The sequence below is a fragment of the Manis javanica genome, chromosome 13 (genome assembly GCF_040802235.1).
Source record: "Manis javanica isolate MJ-LG chromosome 13, MJ_LKY, whole genome shotgun sequence".
Lineage (NCBI taxonomy): Eukaryota > Metazoa > Chordata > Mammalia > Pholidota > Manidae > Manis > Manis javanica.
The window spans coordinates 918,147-939,209 of record NC_133168.1 but is presented as its reverse complement, the minus strand read 5'-3'; the positions used below and the strand labels follow the sequence as shown (position 1 = coordinate 939,209).

Sequence of the window (21,063 nt, the reverse complement as noted above, 5' to 3'; positions counted from 1 at the left end):
ACCAGGAAGACTAATTAGAAACTTACTGTCTCCTCAAAGATAAACATTTTGGGACTACTTAGCAGGTGTACATCCCTAGTCCTTTGTCTCTAGACCGCCTATAAAACCCCTAGATAGCGCACCACCCCAGGGCTCTCTCATCCCCTCCTGGCGTGAGCCAGGAGCTCTGTCCTCTCGCTTTCTAAGTAAAAGTCTCTGCCTCGCTCTCCTACCTTGAGTGTTGCCAAGTTCGTTCTTTGGCTCCTCGAACAAGAACCCCAGCACCACGAGGCCTCTAAATTCCCGAACAGAAAATGATGTCTTCTGTGTTAAATTTGAGGTGCAGAATGTGCATAAAAAAGCTAGAACGGTGAGTGGAATGGTTTTTACAGACCAGTGGTTTTATTAACAAGATTGCTACAAGTATTCTGAAAACTGTTTGACCAACTTCGTAGTAGCAAATGGAATCAGAATTCCCCAGGATTCCCCAGACGGCAATGATTCCCGGTGACGGAGATCAGGTATGTTACCAGGCACTCCATCAGCTTTAATAGCAAGTCACTTTTCACCGTTTTAATCTCTCAATGGTCTTTCCAGTTTCCAAAATGGGTTCACAAAACAAGAATTCTTGAAGGCATCTGCATGCTCTTAAGGCACAAAAAAGAGAAACTAGCTTCACTAAGAAACAGCAGGATTTCACTTGGTCGGTAACCAACTAAGTTGCTGGAAGAAAATGGCCTAACTGCCGATTTCTTTAAAACCTTGATTTGAGAGCCTACAGGGGGAAATGCCAAAAACTGTAGAAAAATAAAGCCATTGCAAAGAGACCTGCTCCCAGTCACAAACCCCTCAGCACCTCAGAGAGCTTCAACAAGGCCTCTCCAATCAGAGCCTGGCTTCTGCTTGCTGCATTTTGTAAATTAAGGCATTTTTGTGTTGGGGCAGATCCAAACTTAGGTACACTTGCAGCTTTTTCAAATCAAGCCCCTTCTTGTCAAAAACGACCCCCACGGTCCAATAAGTCACCCGGTGAGGCAGACACAGAGGCCTCTTGAGCTGTGCAGGCTCCCGGCTTCCCTGGACAAGAACCTTGCTAGACAGTCTCTGCACGTACAACCTTAATGTAAGATCAGAGGACACCCAAGCTGAGTCCTACTTCAATTTTTAAAACTTTTTACAAGTATATATACACAGACACCTAGCTGGAAATGAATAAAAGCAATCACACAGAATTCTAAATTATTCACAGATGGGGAAGATACCAGCCTGTGGTGTCCTTCCAAAGACATGGTAAACAGTCCTTCACAAGGCAGATGAACAGAGCCACCTGCAAAGGGTGCTCACAAAGCATTAAAAAAGTTTAGTCTCCAAAATGTGGGATTCACATATAAATCAAGTATAAAAATCAAATGAATAATCACATCTGACTTGATTGTTTATAGTTCATGATGCGTGATCAAAACCTAAAGTTTCTGTGATGACTGCCCTTGCACTGTTCACCATGTAAGAACTTATTCACTATGTAAGAACTTGTTCGTTATGCTTCAGAAGATTGGAGACTGTTGAGAATTAGGCTTGGGGTTGATTAATCATTGTGCATTGAGTCCCCTATACAGAATTTTATTGTTGTTAACAACCATTTGATCAATAAATATGAGAAATGCCCTCTCAAAAAAAAAAAAGTTTAGTCTCCAGCTGATATCCACTGTAAGCTCCATGAGGACAGTTATCCGTTTTTTTTCACTATTATAATCTCTAGCACCTGGAATTTACTGAATGAATCAGTAATTAAAGTACATTAAATACAACCTCCATAAAACATAATCTGTGGCAGCTTCAAAGCATTTCTTATGGATCCGTAGCTTTCAAAAATTCCAGTGAGAGAAAAGGACAGCAGCCAAACTACGACATATATGGGATAAGCTTATGCTCTGGAACTTTGAGAAAGCCAGCAAGTGTGTTAACAGAAACTAACCCAACTGAGGGGGTGAAAACTAAAGTCACTGCAAGAGGAAACATAGGATTAATAATCTGAGTTATAAATACAATGCTTTTGCTAAACTCTCTTGGAAAAAATAATGAATTAAATGCTGAGATAAAACAGAGCATTACTAATAGTCAATAGCAAAGCAATTTAAAATGGGTAATAGAATTTAAATGTAAAAAGATTTAAAATATCTTGACACTGATTTTACAAAATGGGTAGACAGAAAACAGGAAAAAATGTCAGGAACAGATCCTGAACATGAACAAAGTCCACCCTGTAGCCTGAGAGGCTGGAAATCAGCGCAAAGGTATTTCGGACATTGGTTCTAACAGTCTACTTACGGACATTGCTCTAAACAGTCTCAGAAGCAGCCGACAAACTTCTGGGTACACCTATTACATTAAATAGCTTAGAAATTATTTAACTGAAAATCACCAGGATTTAAGTTTATTTAAGCTGCTGAAGTCTAATTGTGAGGGAAAAATGTTGAGTTAATACAAATTCAAAAATGAACTTTTACATAAACAAGAAACTGGGAACCTAACTTCACATCAATGCATAAAGTGCTTTGAGTCTGCTTTAACATGCATTTTGAAAAATGAAGTTACGTTCAGTTGGCTTGATTTTATAAATGAACTCTTTCAGAGAGAATTTCTCTTTTTCAGCCAGCTTGTAAAAATTGCACTGCCGGCTGTAGAAATTAGTAGGGTGTTGATATGGGAACATTTTAGTATCGTTTTAAAACACCAGTAGCTTTTTAGAACAATGAGGTAAAGAAAAAGGAGGGGAAGGATAATCCCAGTGCATCTCGGCACAACCCTGCCAGAGGGCTCCACACACTTTCCACCCCCTGCCCTGGGGCGGGAAAGAAGGACAGGGTAACAAGAGAGAAGCAGCCAAGGCCCACCAGTGCCTGCGGGGAAGGAGCGGGATCACCTGCCCAGGCGATAAGGCCCTGCCCTGCGCTCTGGGGATGCCAGCCTTAGGCAGAGCTGAGAACCATCCCCACGTGTAACCCCGGGAAGCCCTCGGAATCTGTGTGTCCCCTCATTCACGCCTGGAGAACATGGGGCAGGAGGCCGGACTCAGCAGAACCGATGACCCCTGCGGCCTGACAATGCTCATGCAGACACCTAAGCGCTCTTCCTTAAATCGTATCTCAACTGGGTTACTTAGGAAAGGCTTTTCAACTAGTGGCTTAAGTTTATTGTATCTACGTTAATAAAGAAGTATGTTTTTGTTTACAGCGAACATACCATAAGTGAGTGGGGCAGAAAAAGCACTGACCACGTCCAGAATGAACACTGCCTACAGACAACAGGGCTCTTCAGAGCCAAAGAAAGACCTGGCCGGGAGGCGCCCACGGGCTGCTGAGCCAGAGCACGTCCTCCCGGGTTCTGAACACGGAACATACACGGGAGGGTGGACAACAGTAACACTTTGCACCACATCACTTCATAAGGTCTACAAGGTACTCTCAAAGAAATACATCGGGTGCCTTTTCCCCTAAAATATCAAGCTATACTATGTGGCATATCTGAATAGTACCAATAACCATATTAGGGGTCAACAATGTAATACTGTCTATATAATAAGAACTTTTCATTAAGTGGGAAAGGCAGAACCATGTAAGACACAACTATGTTACATAAGACAATTTCTCAAAAGAATTATAAAACACTGTGAAAGCTAACTTAGGCGCAAAAGATTACTGGCGGAGCAGCCCTGAATACTAAACTGCGCTCTGATTACTAAACTGCGCTCTGATTAGTGACTGGCTGCCCAGACTCTTGCCCCTCCTTCCCCCTGACCCCTTCTCTTCCCACTAACTGCTGGAATGCTTTCCTCTCTGTCCAGCACTACCCAGCGTTTCAAGCCCATCCTAGCTATTTGTTTACCTATGAAACTCTGAGAACACCATGTCCAAAGGGGCTTACTCCTCTTCTGTTATTCTTTCTGAATGTATTCGCTCACAGCTTCATAGTACTAATTATACTAGAAAATGTGTCTTATTTCCCCAACCAGCATATAAGCTCCACAAGGGAAAGAACCTGCTGTGCGATCACCTTCATCACCCAGACCCTCACTGCCTCCTTACACGTCTCCTCCTCAGATTCTCAAAGGCATCTCAAACTCAACCACAAAAAAACAAAACCCTCCCTCCCTTCTCTAGGATTATTCTTGCCTCCAAGGCAGCCACCACCATCTATTAATTAGCTGCTAGCACCACAGAAATCTGGAAATTCCTGCTACCTATCTCTCCTTAACTGCACATATTCAATTCATCCATTTCTATCAGTTTGATCTCAGAAATCTCTCTCCATTTTCTCCACTTCTTTCTAACCCCCTAGCCTGGTTTCTGCAAACGCTGTCTAACTACTCCCCTACATCGTCTTCCCCATCTCTACCTCATATACTGACACTACAGTCAGAGCGGGAGTCAGAACAATCTGATCACGCCATTCTCCTGCTGAAGCCCACATCTTCAAGACAACCCACACGGCTCATGTGCTGGCCCTGCTGAGGCACCCTTCTCAGGCCACTCTCACCCTCACCATTGTTCCAGGCATCCTGGCATCACTCTGTACCCTCAAATGTGCCATGCTACCCCATGCATGTACACAGTGTTCCCTTTACTCTGCTGGGACTAAGAATGAAAAAGACAGGCTCATAGGAAGAATATAGGCCAATCCATGAAAACAGGGGGCAGCTGAGTGGTGGCCAGGGGCAGGGCCACGGGGGGAAGAGGGAGGAGGAGGAAACGGCTATTCCTGGGTCAGGAAATCTGGGGTGATGAAAACGTTCTGTGATCAGATAGTAGTGATGGTTGCACAACTGTGTGACTATGCAAAAATCAAGTAACTGTATACTTTAAATGGTTGAATTTTATGGTATGTGAATTATATCTCTACTTTTAGAAAAAAATGTAACAGCACTGGGCCCTTTGCAGTCTCTCCCAGGAAGGAGTCTAACTGGTCATTTCCATACTCTACAGCTGGCTGGTTTCAGGACCAATGGCTGGCTACTAAAATTAAATACAGAGAGTTACACTGAAAACCATTCTCCTGTAAAACCACTCAACTTTCTCTTTCCTGTTGGTATACTCTACCCAGAGCTCAGTAGCTGCATTTTGTATAGACAAGGAATGGCACTCACCTGCTTCATAAAGAGACGAGAGAAGAAGGGATTACAAGCAGCTTAAGCACACAGGATCTATAATAATCTAGACTGTAATTATCCCAAGACATTTTACAATATTATTACAGTTTTAATTATATTACTATTATACCATCTTCTATATCTTTCCCAAAACTGATTTTCCGCAATCAGATAGTGAAATTCAGTCACCATCTTCACCTAGCGGCCTACCCCCAGCCACCCCACTCTTTTGCTCAGTAAATTGTGCCACCGTCCACCTAGCTGCCCAAGACAGAACGCTAGCCTTGTCTTCCCTCCCGTCCCCAGCCCTGAATGTCTGCCCCTGCAGCCCCCACCACGCTCTGACACAAACTACCATCACCTTTTCATCTCGGCTTCCACAAAAGCTTCTTAACAGGTCTTCCTGGGTCCATTCTTGCTCCGCTCCAATCCACTCAGAAGGCAGCGATGGTTTTGAAATTCAAACTTAATACTGTCTTTCTTAAAAACTTTCAATGGCTTCCAAATGTTCTTAAGATAATGCCTAGTAATCTACAAAGCCACTGAAGACGGCCCCAGCTTAATACTTTAAATATTTCTACTCCAACTCTTCCTCTCAACCTAGCCACATGGGACTTCCTTGTCCCGTTAATGCACCAAGCTCTATAGTCTTTCTTTTGTATTTTTTATGCTACGAGTACTTTATCAAGGTATAATTTACATACAGCAAAATGCACAGGTCTTAAATGATGGGCTTCAATTCTGGCAAACATATACCTATGTGACTGTCAACCAGACCAAGACAGAGTATTTCCATCGCCCCATAGAGTATTTCCATGTGCCCCTTTCCATTCCATTCTCCCCTCCCCTCCAGGCAGCCTCTAGTCTGGTTTCTATCACAGTAGGTATCTCCTCATTCTTGAATCCATATAAATGAAATCATGCCACATGTGTCCTTTTGAGCCTGGCCCCCTTAGATCCGTCCATGCTGCTATGTGCACCAGTCTTCTCTTTTAGTGTTAAGCAGTGACCTTTCTTACAGATATCAGTTTACCTACTTTCAGACTGTTTCCTGTTTGAGGCTTTTATGAAAAAGCTGTTATGAACATTCTTTGCAAGTTTTCTGTGGTTGTATTAATTTTTCTTGGATACACACACACCTAGTTATGAACTGCTGGGTCATTTAACAGGCATATGTATAAACCCATCAGAAATGGCCAAACTCATCAGAAATGGCCAAATTTCTTACCGAAACGGCTCTCCCGTTTTATGCTCCCCCAACACCAGTCACGCCGCACGCTCGCCAACGGTGTGATCAGTCTTCCTAACTTGAGCCATTCTGGTGGGTATACAGCACTTTTTAATCTAGTTTAATTTTTCATCAAAACTATTTATATTGTTAAGAAAACAAAAGAATATAACAGATTATAATCAAACAGCCCTCTGATCCATCCCTCCTCTTCCTACTTTTTAAGTTTTTTTTAACTACTTTTAAGTTTTTCTGTTTTTGCTTCTTCTGATTATTTCCTATGTCTAAGTGTTTATATCACTATGCTTAAGTTCACCAACTTTAAACATACTGATTTTCTGAAATCACACAACAGATGAAACTATGGCTCATTTACCCACCCATCTCCACCTTCTTATACTCAGATGATCATATTTTTAATTCATCTACTGTTTACTTTAAAAATTATCATTGATGGTGAAGGGGGGAACCTAGTAAACATAATGTCCTTCATGTAACTGTAGATTAATGATACCAAAATAAAATTAATAAAAAAAAAATTATCATTGACACCAATTTTTTCTTTCAAGTTTGGACAGTATGTCTATTATTCACACATTAGTGAGGATAACCGTAGCTGCTACAGGAAATAAACCCCAAAATTCCAGTTCAGTAACACAACAGAAATTCACATATTGCTGTAATAACTAACTTGGTAGCCTTGATGGGAACCTTGCTCTCCACCACAGTTATTCATAAAACTAACAGCACCCGTGCCCCTCCGCCCCCCTGGGCTGCCTGCGCCCTGTTCCTCGGGCCAACACCCCTCCCCGCATCCTGCCCTCTCCCTCACCCAGCCAGCTTCTGTTTGCATTTCAGACCAGAGTCCCGAGGAGCCCTCCCAGATCCCCGTGTGGGCCCTGCTCCTTCAGCAACGCGCTTCCCTCGGTCGTGGCTTTGACTACATAGTGTTGAAATGTGTTTTCTTATCTTTTTGTACTCTCTCTTCCAAAACTATGAACTTCTTGAGGGAAAGGGACAGATTCTGTTCATTACTGTATCCTAGGCACTTAGCACAATGCCTGGATTATAACAGATACTAAAGTATTTCCTGAAAAATCAACTTTTTGAATTGTTAATATAAATATTATTTCCACCACTTGTTCATCAAAACATACATGGTTATGGGATGGAGAATCAGAATGGATCCGAAATTTTAGGTAATGAAAACAAATAGTCCACAATGTTTAATTTTATATTTTAAATAATAATTTGCTTAAGCAGGAAGTTGAAAATCTTCTAGTACTAAGACAACTTTATCAGAACAAACACCACATCCTTTAATTGGTGTTAACACTTAAAATAACAGATTCAAATAAACTGTGGGATTTACTCAATAACTTAACTAAGAGCCCACTTTGTCCCAAGTACTCTACTGGACAGATTCCAAGGACTCAAGAATGACTACCTCTGACACAACCCCTGAGCCACCTCTAAAATGCTAATAGATGAACAACAACAAAAAACCTAACGGGCATCTCAATTCCATAAAACCCACTGCATTGTTAGGTTTTGTTTTAAAGGAAAACAAAAGCACTTCACATTATTAATAACTGAGTTACTGTTCGTGTAATTAAGGCTTTCCTTATGCTTCTGGGAGAATTCTGCGTAGGAACCTACATACCACGCGCAGCTCAAGAGCTCGGAAGACAGTCCAGACAGGGCACGAGGAACGGGTAAGACAAGGATACACGGTCTTTGGAATCACAAACAGCCAGAGTTGGAGAACAGCTGGAATTCCTATTTTCAGCAAATAGTAGGGAAAAAAACAGAAAATACATAGGGAAGAAGTAAAAAGGGAAACAAATAGAGAAGCAACAGTAGAAAAATAAGTGAAATGGAAACTCGTGCGAAGGGACGGAAACATCACCAACCACACTCATCAGCTTACACTCGGGTTCTGAATCCAAGGTGAACATCTGAGGAACAAAGTCGTTTCAGAATCTATTTAATCCTGAAGGCCACAAGTAAACCAGCTCGTATAATACCTCAGCAGAGGTTCTGCACAGCACAAAAAGCAATGGTGACTCCATGTTCCCCAAACAGCACACCGAGGGTTGACTCGATCACACTTTCCACAATCACGTACGCACCTATGACTCACCACCAGTTAGACATTGTCATAAAATGCCTGATTCTTATATACTGAAATAGGTTATTTCATTAGAAATTACCTTTTTATTTTTTTTTATAAAGTAAGGCATTAATGATGATTTTTTAATTATACATGTAAATAGGTTATGTTATCTATGAATTGCTCAGGACAATAAAGGGGACTCTAATTGTTATGAAAGGGGCCATTAGGACGTCTGGGCTGAGAGGCACAGCGACAGTCACCAGGAGCGAATTGACTGGGTGACCAGGCACCTGCACCCAACTAGATGAGCCGAGAGTCCCCTCATCACTGTGATGCCATGTCACAGCTCCACTCTTAAGATCCCAGGACTGCAAATATGTCATGCTGTCACCAACCTGATGAACAGAAAGTACATCTTATTGTGCTTTTATATCATATTTCTCTGATCATTCCCATAATTGAGACCCTTTTTATTCATTGAACATTAGTATTTCACTTTTATGTTTCAAACAAGCAAAGAGCACTTTTTAAAAAGCACAAGTGCACACGGAAGGAAAGAGTGCAGGCTGCCCCGGGGGCGAGCAGCATGTTTCACTTCAGTCAGTTTTCTGTTGGAACAAAAAGACCTAACTTTAATAATTCTTTTGAGGAGGAATAAAGTAAACACCATGCCAGCAACATCGAAAGACCAAACCAGGAGCACAGTGGCCTCAGCAGTCAGATGGCAGACCTGTCGGAGAGGCAGATAAGCCAGGAGACAAAAAAGAAAAGCTTCTTCTTAAAATTAGACCTTAACAGTTTGTACCCAAATCTGTGGCTTACTACTCCGCAAACACCCTCCCCTCTGGCAGTCACTGTTTCAAATTTACATTTCAACTATTTGAATGCTATATTATCTAATAACATCACTGAAACCTACAAACTGTATAATTTCCAATTATTAGAACATTCTTCTAAGAAAAGTAGCCCATTCAAACTTTGAAATTACTGAGCTAAGTATGCTAAGAAGCATGTAATTTACCAACATTTGTATTTTATCAGTTCATCTCATTTTCTTTGTATTCTTCACACTATAAAGAGAATTTTCAGCTTTTGAGTAATGATCTTTGTCCTTTCACTGTGTAGTGTGGTCTGCTAAAGTTCTACATCAGCTGGACTGTGCACTGTTCTGTTTTTGTTCCTTATTTAGGTCAAAGATCTATGTTAAAAATGTGAACAGTTATATCATCATAAAAAAAGACTTAAGGCCAAAGTAATAGGGTAACAATGTGTAAGACCATGTCAACATGACCCACCAGTACTTGAAGTGACCACACTCCTTTGCCCAATAGGCTAAATTCTTTGCTCTAATGTGTTACTGTATCAAAACCCTAATGACGGGCTTTCCCTGTTTCTGATCCCTGTCATTTTAGATTACCCTGGCCAATAGCTCTCTTCACCGGCTCAAGACAGCTACTGACTAGACAAGTGCCTCCGGTCCTCATTCACCGGGTCACTACCTGAGACCCCGCCAACTGCGGCCCTTAGCTCCCCTCATTATCCCCTCCCTCCTCTTTTCTCCCAAGCTAAGTCCTAGTTCCCAATCCGTATCGCTTGGATAACACAATCTCTGTTCCTGCCTCTGGATGCCATGAAACCCCCTAACCTCTGACACCGCTCATCTCCCTTAAACCCCATGCTAGTTTCTAGTGCCTCAGATCCCTGGCCAGCTACCAGAACCTGAACAGCCTGTTCCTGTCTGGGACATTATGACAAAGCAGGAAATATCCTAGCATATGAAGTTTTGATTCTGAATGCACTTCTCCATAGATGTAATGTTACAGGCAGTCCTTGGGTCCTAAGTATGGGGCACCCAAAATTCAGTCACAGGACGATGGTTCTGGGGCAGTGGGCTGCTAACCTGGGCACCATTTTTATCAGTTTCCTGTGGGAAGATGCACTTTTCATTCCAAAAACTGACTGAGAAGACTTCCCACCTTCCTGAAGAAATTGTTCTGTGTTCTTTGAGCAGAAACACTAGATATTACAAAGAGTTGTGATCAATACCTGTTAACTGACTGACGTATTTGAGGGGGACACAACTGTATCTGCTGGCAAGGTATATTTTAAATATTAAGTTAGCATTCAAAGATCACAAGAAAGTAACTGAATTTTTAAGAGCAACTACCAGCCCCTGTTCATTATACTTACCTAAGCGAAGGCCACCCACGGCCTTTCCATCACACTGACAAATTCACCTTAAGAGAAACGAGGAAGGCTCACGTTCACCAAGACCTGACCAGGAGCCAGAGAGCTAACATGCTTCAATTTGCCGTTACTCAGCTCTGTGGCAGGAGGTACTACTAACCCTACCAGAAGAAACTACTGTTCACGGAAATCAGACATACTGATAGTTTGTTTCTAGGATTCACGATTTTTATTAGACCAAAAAAGAAAAAAAGAGACTGCACAAACTGAGATGTTTAATACCAAATCCAAATAAATCAGAACACGTAGTCTGAAGGATGAACTAGAAATAAAAATGGGAATTAGCCATACTTCAACCCAAACACTCAGAAGTAGTATGTACACTAAAACATATGCAAGGGTCGGACTCTGTTCTCACAGGCAACTCCTCCCTCTTAACTTTTAAGATTCTTGAACATATTTGGAGAGAAGTGCTTTCTCAAAACATTTCATGAGATTCAGGTGATACTCTGGGTATCAGGTAGAGTTGAGGATGGCCTGGACCATTAGCAAGCTACGCCCTGTTCTCAGGCATTCTGAGAACGTGAGCACTGTGGTCAGCTACACAGCAACGCCAGTCCTAGAAGTAACACAAGATATGACCTGATTCCCCTTTAGAACAGCTTCATTCCTTTGCATCTCAATTGTGCATAGATAAAACAAACAAACTAATAAATTGCTGCATTCCTACAAGTACCTAGAAAATGGGTACTGGCACTAATAACAACTTGCCCAAGGTACTAACTAGGAGGAATGGCGAGATCCAAGCACAATCCCACATCTACCCGAGTCCAAAGTCCATATTCTCCCCCATTTTACAATCTGAAACCAAAGACATACTGTTTAAAATAAACATTTTGTTTTCCCCTTCAATCTCTGATTTTTGATCTAGAATTAACCAAGTCTATATTAAATTTCACAATTTAGTACCTTCCATAGTAATACACTTCAAAACCTAAATGTATATATTCTCAAAAATAACTTACTTTGAGCACACTGAAAACAATTTCAACTAAAAAATATCTTGATTACAGTTTAAACAGGAAAAAGTTATTATCAATAATAGTAACAAAAAGAGCCATTTACTGCAATTTATTTTCAGGCTCTGAGCTAAACCCTTTGCATACAATGATCAAGCTTATTTTCAGTCCTTTACTCCACATTCTATCACTAACATAAATTTTACTTCAATATTATCCAAGAGAAAAATAAACAATGCTAAAAATAGGGAACTACTGGCCAATTAAATCTAATCTAATCAGAGCTGGAATATGAAATTGATCATTTTTCTATTTTTAGGAGACCTGAAATAACTCCACTGAGAGTAGGGAGGGATACTGGTACCGCGGAAGCCAAGTCTTCAAATAAAAACCCATCAACTCTCAGCCAAGAGAAAGGAGCTCCAGCACCCCCGGTGTCTACAGGCTCTGCTCCAGCAACCAGCCCACCTCCGCGTCAGGGGAGGGTGGCGAGTGGGCCGCTCGCAGTTACCCCTATGGCATGTGTCACCACACCAATCCCCCCCACCACCAGAGCACACGTGCAGGCACACACACAAGACACAGGTAAACAAAACCAGGGTTACCTTTTCCCAAACTGCTCTAACTTTGGTCACCTTAACACACAACACCAGAAGCTTTACAGCCCATTTCTTTTCTACCACTGGCAACAATAGGTATTTAAATAAGCAATAAGAATACAAATATTTATTACTTAGTTTTCTCAAAGGAAACATAAAGAAGCTTGAAATATACTCCAAAAGGTGCCTGCACTACACACATATGCACACACAAATCACATGACCTTCAGGAGACTGGCAAGCCAACAGAGCGTAAGACAGACCACAAGCCTGGGGACCCCGTCTGCCGGCTGACCCGTCCACCTGCCCCTGTACCTTCAACTCTTCCCAGGAAATGAAAAGCACTGTAGTAGGGCTCCTCCCTACGCACTGACCCCGTATCCATTTCCCAGATTCATCTTAAATAATCCCAAACCCCATCCCCAAATCATACCAGATTTCACTTTCCATTATAAGAATCAGCATGAATACATTTATTTTGCCAAAACAGAGACAGAAACATCTAAGGACATGGACAATGTAAGTATTTTAACAATTTAGAGACAGAAATCCCTAACAGATGTGATATCATGATAAAGTCTCAGTAAGAAACTGAAAAAATAAAATAAGGCAATATAATAGCCTTTAAGCCATAATTATGATTTTGGCTCTGTTTACTGATCTGTAAAACTGGGATATTAAAAGTACTTATTTCATATGATTATTGTGAAAATTAAATTAATACTTGAAAGCACTTAGTAGGCCCATTAAATAGTAAATACTCAGTAAATGTTAAGTGTTCCTATGGACAGTATGTCTTAAATGCACAAGTGTGTCATATAAAGAAAAATAAAAGGAATGAAATTTCTTTAAAGAATGATCCTATTATTATGATGGTCTTATTTTTCTGGTAACTAGTAAAATCTAGCACTAAGATACATATTCAGAAAAGATAATTTATCACCGCCCTTTCTCTATAAAGTTGTTTATCAGTCCTAAAATTACAGGAAAAATGGACATAAAGTTAGTAATTAATTATTCAACCTTAATTTAATTACATCATTTAGTTCAGTATTCCCAAGATTATATATTCTAAATATCATTAAGAGAATGTTCAAAGATGACATTCAAGTAATTAAAAACCTTATACATCTTTTCTCATCTTATATAAAATATCCTTAGACTAATTAACATCTTTAAAATAACCATACATTGTATACAATGATTATATTTTAATTGTAATTAATATACTATTGTATATTACTATCAATCATCATTCAGAATCAATGATAAAGGCCATGCTTATGTCCACTTACTGCAATCTCTCTACATGCCGACATGGATATTCCCGTGCCTTCAATTTGCTTCAGTGCATATTCCTTTTCATCTTTTCTGCGTATGAACAAAAAAAGTTATTTTTTTCTACACATTTTCAGATTCAAAAGTATAACTAAAAAAACAATGAAAATGCACTCATCTCAGTGAAATGTAAACACTCTCGCTACGCATGCACTCCTTACTATTTCTGTTATTTCAAATACAGAAATATGAAATACCAAAGGAAATTCATGTCACAATGAAAACACCAGACAGAGCCAAACCACAAAATTCAAACTGAAACAGAACAGGATACTAAACACAGCACTAGTTTCAAAAAATAAACAAGCATAAATATAAACTCAAGCATACTGCAAGATAATTCCACTCCCGTCTTAATTATCTAGAGTCTGAAAGCATTCTGTTAAAAACATTAACTACAAAAATAAATGACAGATGTAAACTCCCACATTCATTTAAAGTAATTTCATAGTATAAGAAACATTTGATAGGAGGGAGGAGCTAAAGAACGGTAACCCACTGAGACCCACTAGTTCTCAGCTAGGATAGGGGACACACAAAAGCCCCAAGACCTCAACCAAAAACCTTGTAAAGACTTCAAAACTCTAGCCATCAACATCTCATTCTCAAGAACTCCAGGAAAAATCCAGTAGTTACAGTGAATATTCCATATAATGTAGTTAGGATCAGGCATTCTTGGAAACCCCAGGAGTTACAAGGTGCTTAACCAAGGCCAGACAGTTCACCAATGGCGTGCAGTCCACAAAAACAGTAGCCGTACGAGTGGATGTGCGACACGGTCCTCGAGGGCACTGACAGCAGAACCACCCACACTCCCGCCCCAGCTCAGTCACAGATGCTGAGAGGAGCAAAATATGATCCCATGCCCTCCAAGTTTTGTCTTTTGATTATACCAGAGCCTCAGCCAGGCATCACCAGGTCACGTGACAGCCTAAGCAGCAGCACCCCAGCCCTACATACCCAGTCCCCACCTTCCCTGTTCCTGTGTTTACTAGCAGGTAAAGCAATTGAAGAGGTTACTCATAACATGCATTTGAAAACATCGTTTAATGTGCCTTTTAAGATTTTGACAGTCATCTGTATTTTGGGCAAGTAACTGAGTTATGGCTACTTTCTCCCAAAGTCACTTTGAAAATTATACCCATTTTCTTCCAATACATGGCCTTTAGGAAATAATGAAGCAGCATTTTGTCAAACAGAAAACACATCAGATATGTCAACAGGATAGACTATTATGCAAGTTTTAAAATGATAACCACAAATATCATTAGAAACATGGAAAATATTTACTATATACTGTTGAGAAAAGTGCAGTTACACCATTTAAAAATATACATACATCCAGACATATGTTAAAGGTGATATAAAAAAACAGCTGTGTTAAAATATACGAAGCTATGTTGACTAATTTTAGGTCCGAATTTATGCTATACTTTAAATTACAATTAGAGGAAAAAAGAAAAAAGCCTGAAAATAATTTGACACCCTGAAGTCGCTTACTAAAACACTTCTTAGTATTTTCATAGTGACATCTTAAGCACATTTTAAAGGGCAAAATCAAAAATAGGGAAACTTAAGTAATCATTTTTTCCCTTTTTCCATCTTGTTTCCTCCAAACATAAACTGAGCCCTCTTTCAGACCACCCAGAAGCCACCAAGTACAAGCAGCGGAATGTAAGAGACAAACAAGCCACTGTGACCTTAAATGCATGTATGAGTGTGTGTGTGAGAGAGCATTTGTGTCTGAGATGATCACACAATGCTTACAATGTCAATTTCATACATTTGAGAATTAAATTAACTACTGATACCTATTACTAGAATTTAATGAATTCCTTAAAATCATTTATAAGCTGACAAAATTTACCAGATTGTTAATTTTTTATAACAGAAATATTTCATCCCTCAGTTCCCCTAAATCAAGAGCTCCAGAAGCTCATGTAATTACATAGCTTTATTTTTAATACTGTAAAGAGTATTACATAATCTGGATAGGTTATCATCACTATGGAAACTATAAGGTTTTTACAGTAAGTCAAAAGTACAAAATTAACACATCACATAATGACTCTGACTTTCACATCCAGGCCATCAAAGGAATTTGAAAGCGCGAGTGGAGGAGACTGAAGCATGGGTCTCTTACTCTGTATCATACGGATAGGCTCTAGGAACAAACCCAGCAATTATTTCACTTATTACATATACACTTAAGTTTCTCTGCAAAATTAATAAAGTACTCAAATATCTGTAAACTTAAGATTTATATGCAGCTTTTATATTGAGAAGGAAAGAAACTGTGTATCGTTACCACTTCTCCTTCCTGTCCCGTAGTGGTCCGGTGATAAGCGGTGATGTGGCACCCCCGAGGCTCACCGTTTGAGCAGCAGAACCCCAGAGGGCATATGGGCCTTGCCTTCACCTCCTTACCGCACCACTACCTCACTGTGAGAACTAAAGACGCCTCCTCTCCCGCCACACCACGACCACAGATACCTCAATGGCTAGCACTTGGGACACAGACGCTTTATTGCTGTCAACGCATGGGAGTGTCCCCCTACAGGACTTCCTTCAGGCAGTAGTGATCATTCTTACCCAGAGCTTATTATGTCTCAGGCACACATAATATTAAGGATCATAAAGGCATAAATGTATCCTTTCAATGATGAGGATAAAAGCAGGCAGACCTGGATTACACAGCCATGATAGCATAACGGAGGATTTTAAAGACAGTTTAATTTTCTTAAAACTATTTTATTTCTAAATAAAAACTGCTTGTAATTTATTATAATACTGAGAGACAAAGCAATTCCAATGCCTTTAGGAAAACTGATTTCTAAATGTTAGTGCCTGTTAGGTACTAGGATTAGAGCAACTGCATACTGAAAATAATCAAAGGAGTTCACTAAATAAATTGAGGAGAATTAAAAATTAATCAATCTGTAGTATAAACATGGGTATATTTAACGTGTATTTTTTTTTTTAATTTAAAGACATCTCTCCTGTATGTCCCTAATGCTATCAAAGCCAAGGACCGTCACTCTCGGCAATCACAAAGAAAACAACTGCTCAACAGGAACATTATGTACCAACAAAACAGAAAAATTAACTTGGCAGAGACTATGATTGTTATGTTTTCCATCTGAAACACTATGTTCTGGAAAACTCTTGATGCCAGCACTTCTAAAGACAGGAGAAAAAATAAGCAGCTCATATTTGTGCAAACTGTAGAAATCACTGCCTTAAAATGAAAGCTTTATTCAGGCAGAAAATCAGGCTAAGTGTAGAATTTAAATGTAATTCAAGGAAGAATTTCTCAAGCCTAAAGAAGAAAGTTCAGTGGGAACACCTCTTAGGAAATGTTAGGAACCGGTCTAATGAAAAAGACAGTCTTACTCCTTTCAACAGTGTCCAGACTTGGCGACAGACCTCCAATCACTTTTAGCAAGATAAAGAACCATTCGGGAGACTACATGCACAAGCACAGTTAACATTTGGCCAAAACCCCATTTTTTATATTCATAAATAGGCAGACACAGGACTTTTGGCTCCTAGCAAAAATACTACCAGGTACTCAGCCATAAAAAGTAAAGAAATCCCACCATTTGCAAGAACATGGATGGATCTACAAGGCATTATGCTCAGTGAAATAAGCCAGAGAGACAAGTACCAAATGACTTCACTCATTTGTGGAGCATAACAACAAAGCAAAACTGAAGAAACAAAATAGCAGCAGACTCACAGACACAGAGAAGGGACTAGTGGTCACCAGAGGAGAGGGGTGGGGGAGGGTGAAGGGGATTAAGGAGCACAATAATTTGCAATCAAAATATAGGTAGGTCACGGGGAAGACAGTACAGCACGGAGAAGACGATTAATGATTCTGTAACATCTGACTATGCTGATGGACAGTGCAGCAATAAAGGGGGTGAGGACTGGATAATATGAGTCAATGTTGAAACCACCGTGTTGTTTATAAAATCATCATAAGATTGTATATCAATGAGACTTAGGAAAAAAAAATATTACCAGGTGTCCAGATCACCCCAAAACCCCTATTACAAAAAATTTAGAAATAGCTTTTAAGGAAAAATAAGGCAATTCAAACTCAAGCAACGCTGAGGAAGAAGTTTTAGTCTTCAAGCTACTACGGTTAGAATCCTTTTTATTTCTAAAGAAAACAGAAGAGCCTTCCTATTTAATTTACATCAATCCACAACTACTAAGTAAATATTACACATCCCAAGACTGCCAAACTCTGAAAATGAACACAACTAGAGACTGACTACCCTCAACATCACCGAGTTCACAGTCCACCTGGGAAGAGATTCTTGGTGAGTGGGGAGTATGAACAAAATTTAACTGTAATATGACTCCCTCTGCACCCAACAGGTACACATAACAGGCAGAGAGAGAATGAGACTGCTATTTCTTTCAGAGCTTTAAGTAAGGCAGCTACATGAGTGATGCCTTTAAGAGAGGAGTTCAAGGCAGAGAAGGGGTCAGAGAATTCCAGGTAGAATATGGCATGAGAAAAATAGGAGTGGCATATTGAGGAAACCTCTGATATACAGTATGGCTGCAAGCTGGGGGTATGATGACAAGGGGCAAGAGATGGGGTTAGAAAGGTAAAGGGACCACATGAATTCTGCAAAGAAGCTGGTAGAAGGAAAGTTTTGAGGACAGAGATGGTACATTAACAGATCTTTGTTCAGAAAGATACTGTGGTAGCTACAAACTGGTGGCGGAGCAAACGTTTGATAGGTTGCATCAAACATCCAGATAAGAAAAGATGAAGGACTAGATTAGAACAGCAGAAGAGAAGAACAAATATGAATATGAAAGACACTCTTAGTGAGAACTGACCGAGTTTTTTAACCAACTTGATTCTGTAGGTAAAGGAAGACTCTGAAGATGGATGAAGTTTCCCCATTGTCTAAGTGTGTGAACGATTAACACCATTAACCAGAGAAATGATGACATGAATAAATGGAGATCTGGATATATAAGATTTTATTCTAAAAGCAATGAAAGCTCCATATGAAGATTAATCTTATTAGGAAGGACTGAGATTAGACATGAAAACAACTCCGAGGTAAACTGTAATCTAAGCATGAGAAGGTGAGAACGTGAGTCAGTATCCTAGTGGCAGCTCCACAAGGAGTGGACGACGACCCCTTCAAGCTCCTAGGTTTAAAGCAGCAGCTAGAAGCAGGGCTAAAACACAATCTCCCAATTCCACATCCATAGCAGAGTGGTCACAGTGAGACTGGACAGAAGAAAGAACATTGTAACAGTCATTTTAGAAGGGGAATTGGCAGGACCGAATGATAAATGATGAAAATTAAAGGCTGAATCCAGGGTAAGTCTGAGGCTCTCAGCTTGGCTGATGGGGAGGATGGTATTAAGAACAAAACCTGAGACAGAGCTCAGAGGGGGACTTCAGCTCATAAATGATTCTTTTAAATAGAAAGAAAGACCAACCAAAAAGAAAAATATCTAAGTTCAAAAGGGAAATGTCCTCGAGATCTGCTAAGGGTCTACCAGGGCAGTCTCAGACTGGAAGGATCTGAGCCCAGAGATGCAGGGCTGGGGGAAGGCCAGGATCACACAGACAGGGCGACTTTTCTGGTGACCAAGAAAGTGCCTGAGGCAAGAAGTGGAGGAAAACAAAGAGGAGTAAGAAAAGATGAAGACAAGACAATTTCTCAACACTGCTCTCACATCCTTGAAGACAAACAGTTGTATGAATTCATCCTTGAAGTTTTCGTTCCCAAATCTTAAGAGAATTCAAAATGAAATCATCAAAAATACAGTATCCCAGATGGTACAGTATTACCAGTTTCTATAACTAGGTGTTACCAAGAAGATGTTCTTCAAACAGTATGACATCTGAGTCTTGCCAGCAGTTTTTTTCTTCAAGAAGAATGCTGGCAGAAATCAAGTGTTACAACGCCTCTCTTTTAGTATGTGATGATTTGACTTAGCACAGTAAGAGGCTTCCACATTACACAGAAAAATAAGAAAATAACAATATGGAAGAAAAATTCGAGAAACAAAAACCAAAAGATCACTTAGTTTCACATTTGTATCATTCTGAATTATTCAATATCATGAACTCAATATTCAGCCAGCCTAGTAGTAATGATTCCTTATATGGGAACTCTTTCCTTAATTACATCATGACATAATATTTTTTAATTTTATCATGAAATTTTCCAAAAATGAACAAAAAAATTAATGACAGTGACACTCTATATCACAAAGCTTCAATAATTATCAATACATGGCAAGTCTCATTTCTACTGCCTCCCCTTTTCTTGATGATACCAAACATGGTATCATTGCATTTATAAATAATTCAGCACCATAGCATTTCTCATTATCAGGAATTTGTTTCTTAGTTTTAATGATAATAGTCCTTTAAGATAATTCTGAAATATTAAATATCTTATAATACAAGGTACTATTATTTTGTATTCCCCTTACGAATGAATAATGTTAAATACTAGCACTTCATGATTTCACCTATCTGTATTTCATCTACTTATTCTCTAAACATCACCAAAACACAATAATAGCCTTGAAAATTTTCAAGTTCAGGATTCCCTTGCAACATGGAAATCTGACAAGTTTATCTTTTGCCTTCATTCTTTGGAAAGATTGCTTTTATTTAGTCTCTTTTTTTTAAGAACTGATTAATATATTTCTTTCTGAAAAAAATAATATTCATTTTATACTATTTTCTTCATTCAGAATTCCAATTCAGATAAGTGTTAAGTTTAAAACAAGTAATTAGGACTATACTACACAGAAAGTAATCATTAGCAAATATTTAGTGAAAACCAAACTTTCAATACAAAACATTATCTTCCTTTGATAATTTGTGAATCTCTAGTCAGACTGCTACAGAACGCAATACCAAGTAACACCGGACATTCCTTTCAGAAACACTCTACTCAGCTTGTGCTGCACCAGACACGGCGCTGGCTCTAGAAACAGCAGGAACAAGACAACCTTGTAAAGCTTTACAGAGAGAGACACACAACAAGGGACATTATGGGATAAGCACTGTAACCGATTATAGGCAAAGTACATCAGATAAAGAATGGAAAGAAGGGCTTGGTTCTGGTGGAAAGGGCAGAGAGGGCTATCCGGAAATAATTTTCAAAGAGAATATCCAAGTGGACCTTGAGAGCCGAGCAGGATTTCATTAACCAAAGAAGCGAAGGTGGGACCTAGGGACACCAAAAATGAATGGACAAAGTCTGAAGATTAAGATCTACATTGCATTCAAGAAATTAACAGAAGTATAGTTAGAACATAAGACATGAGGTAACACATGAAAATAACAAAGAAGATGGAATTAGCAGTCTCGTACAGTGTAATGGGAAGCCATACGAGGTTTGCAACCAAGGAAAACACGGTCAAACACATGTTCTCAGTAAGCATAT

The 21,063-nt window shown here is 39.6% G+C and overlaps 1 protein-coding gene across 7 annotated transcripts in view; it reads right to left on the bottom strand.

Moving 5' to 3' along the window:
* CDK19 (cyclin dependent kinase 19) overlaps positions 1-21,063 on the bottom strand; it is a 109,548-nt gene that overhangs the window by 66,857 nt on the left and 21,628 nt on the right. For 5 of the 7 annotated variants that reach the window (XM_073220787.1, XM_073220781.1, XM_073220784.1 and 2 more), the window contains one exon: positions 13,570-13,645. In XM_073220787.1, coding sequence (XP_073076888.1) covers positions 13,570-13,645 — 76 coding nt within the window. Of the gene's footprint in view, positions 1-13,569; positions 13,646-14,248; positions 14,453-15,920; positions 17,223-21,063 lie in introns of those variants that run through there. The other 2 variants (XM_073220786.1, XM_073220783.1) reach the window with 2 other exon arrangements.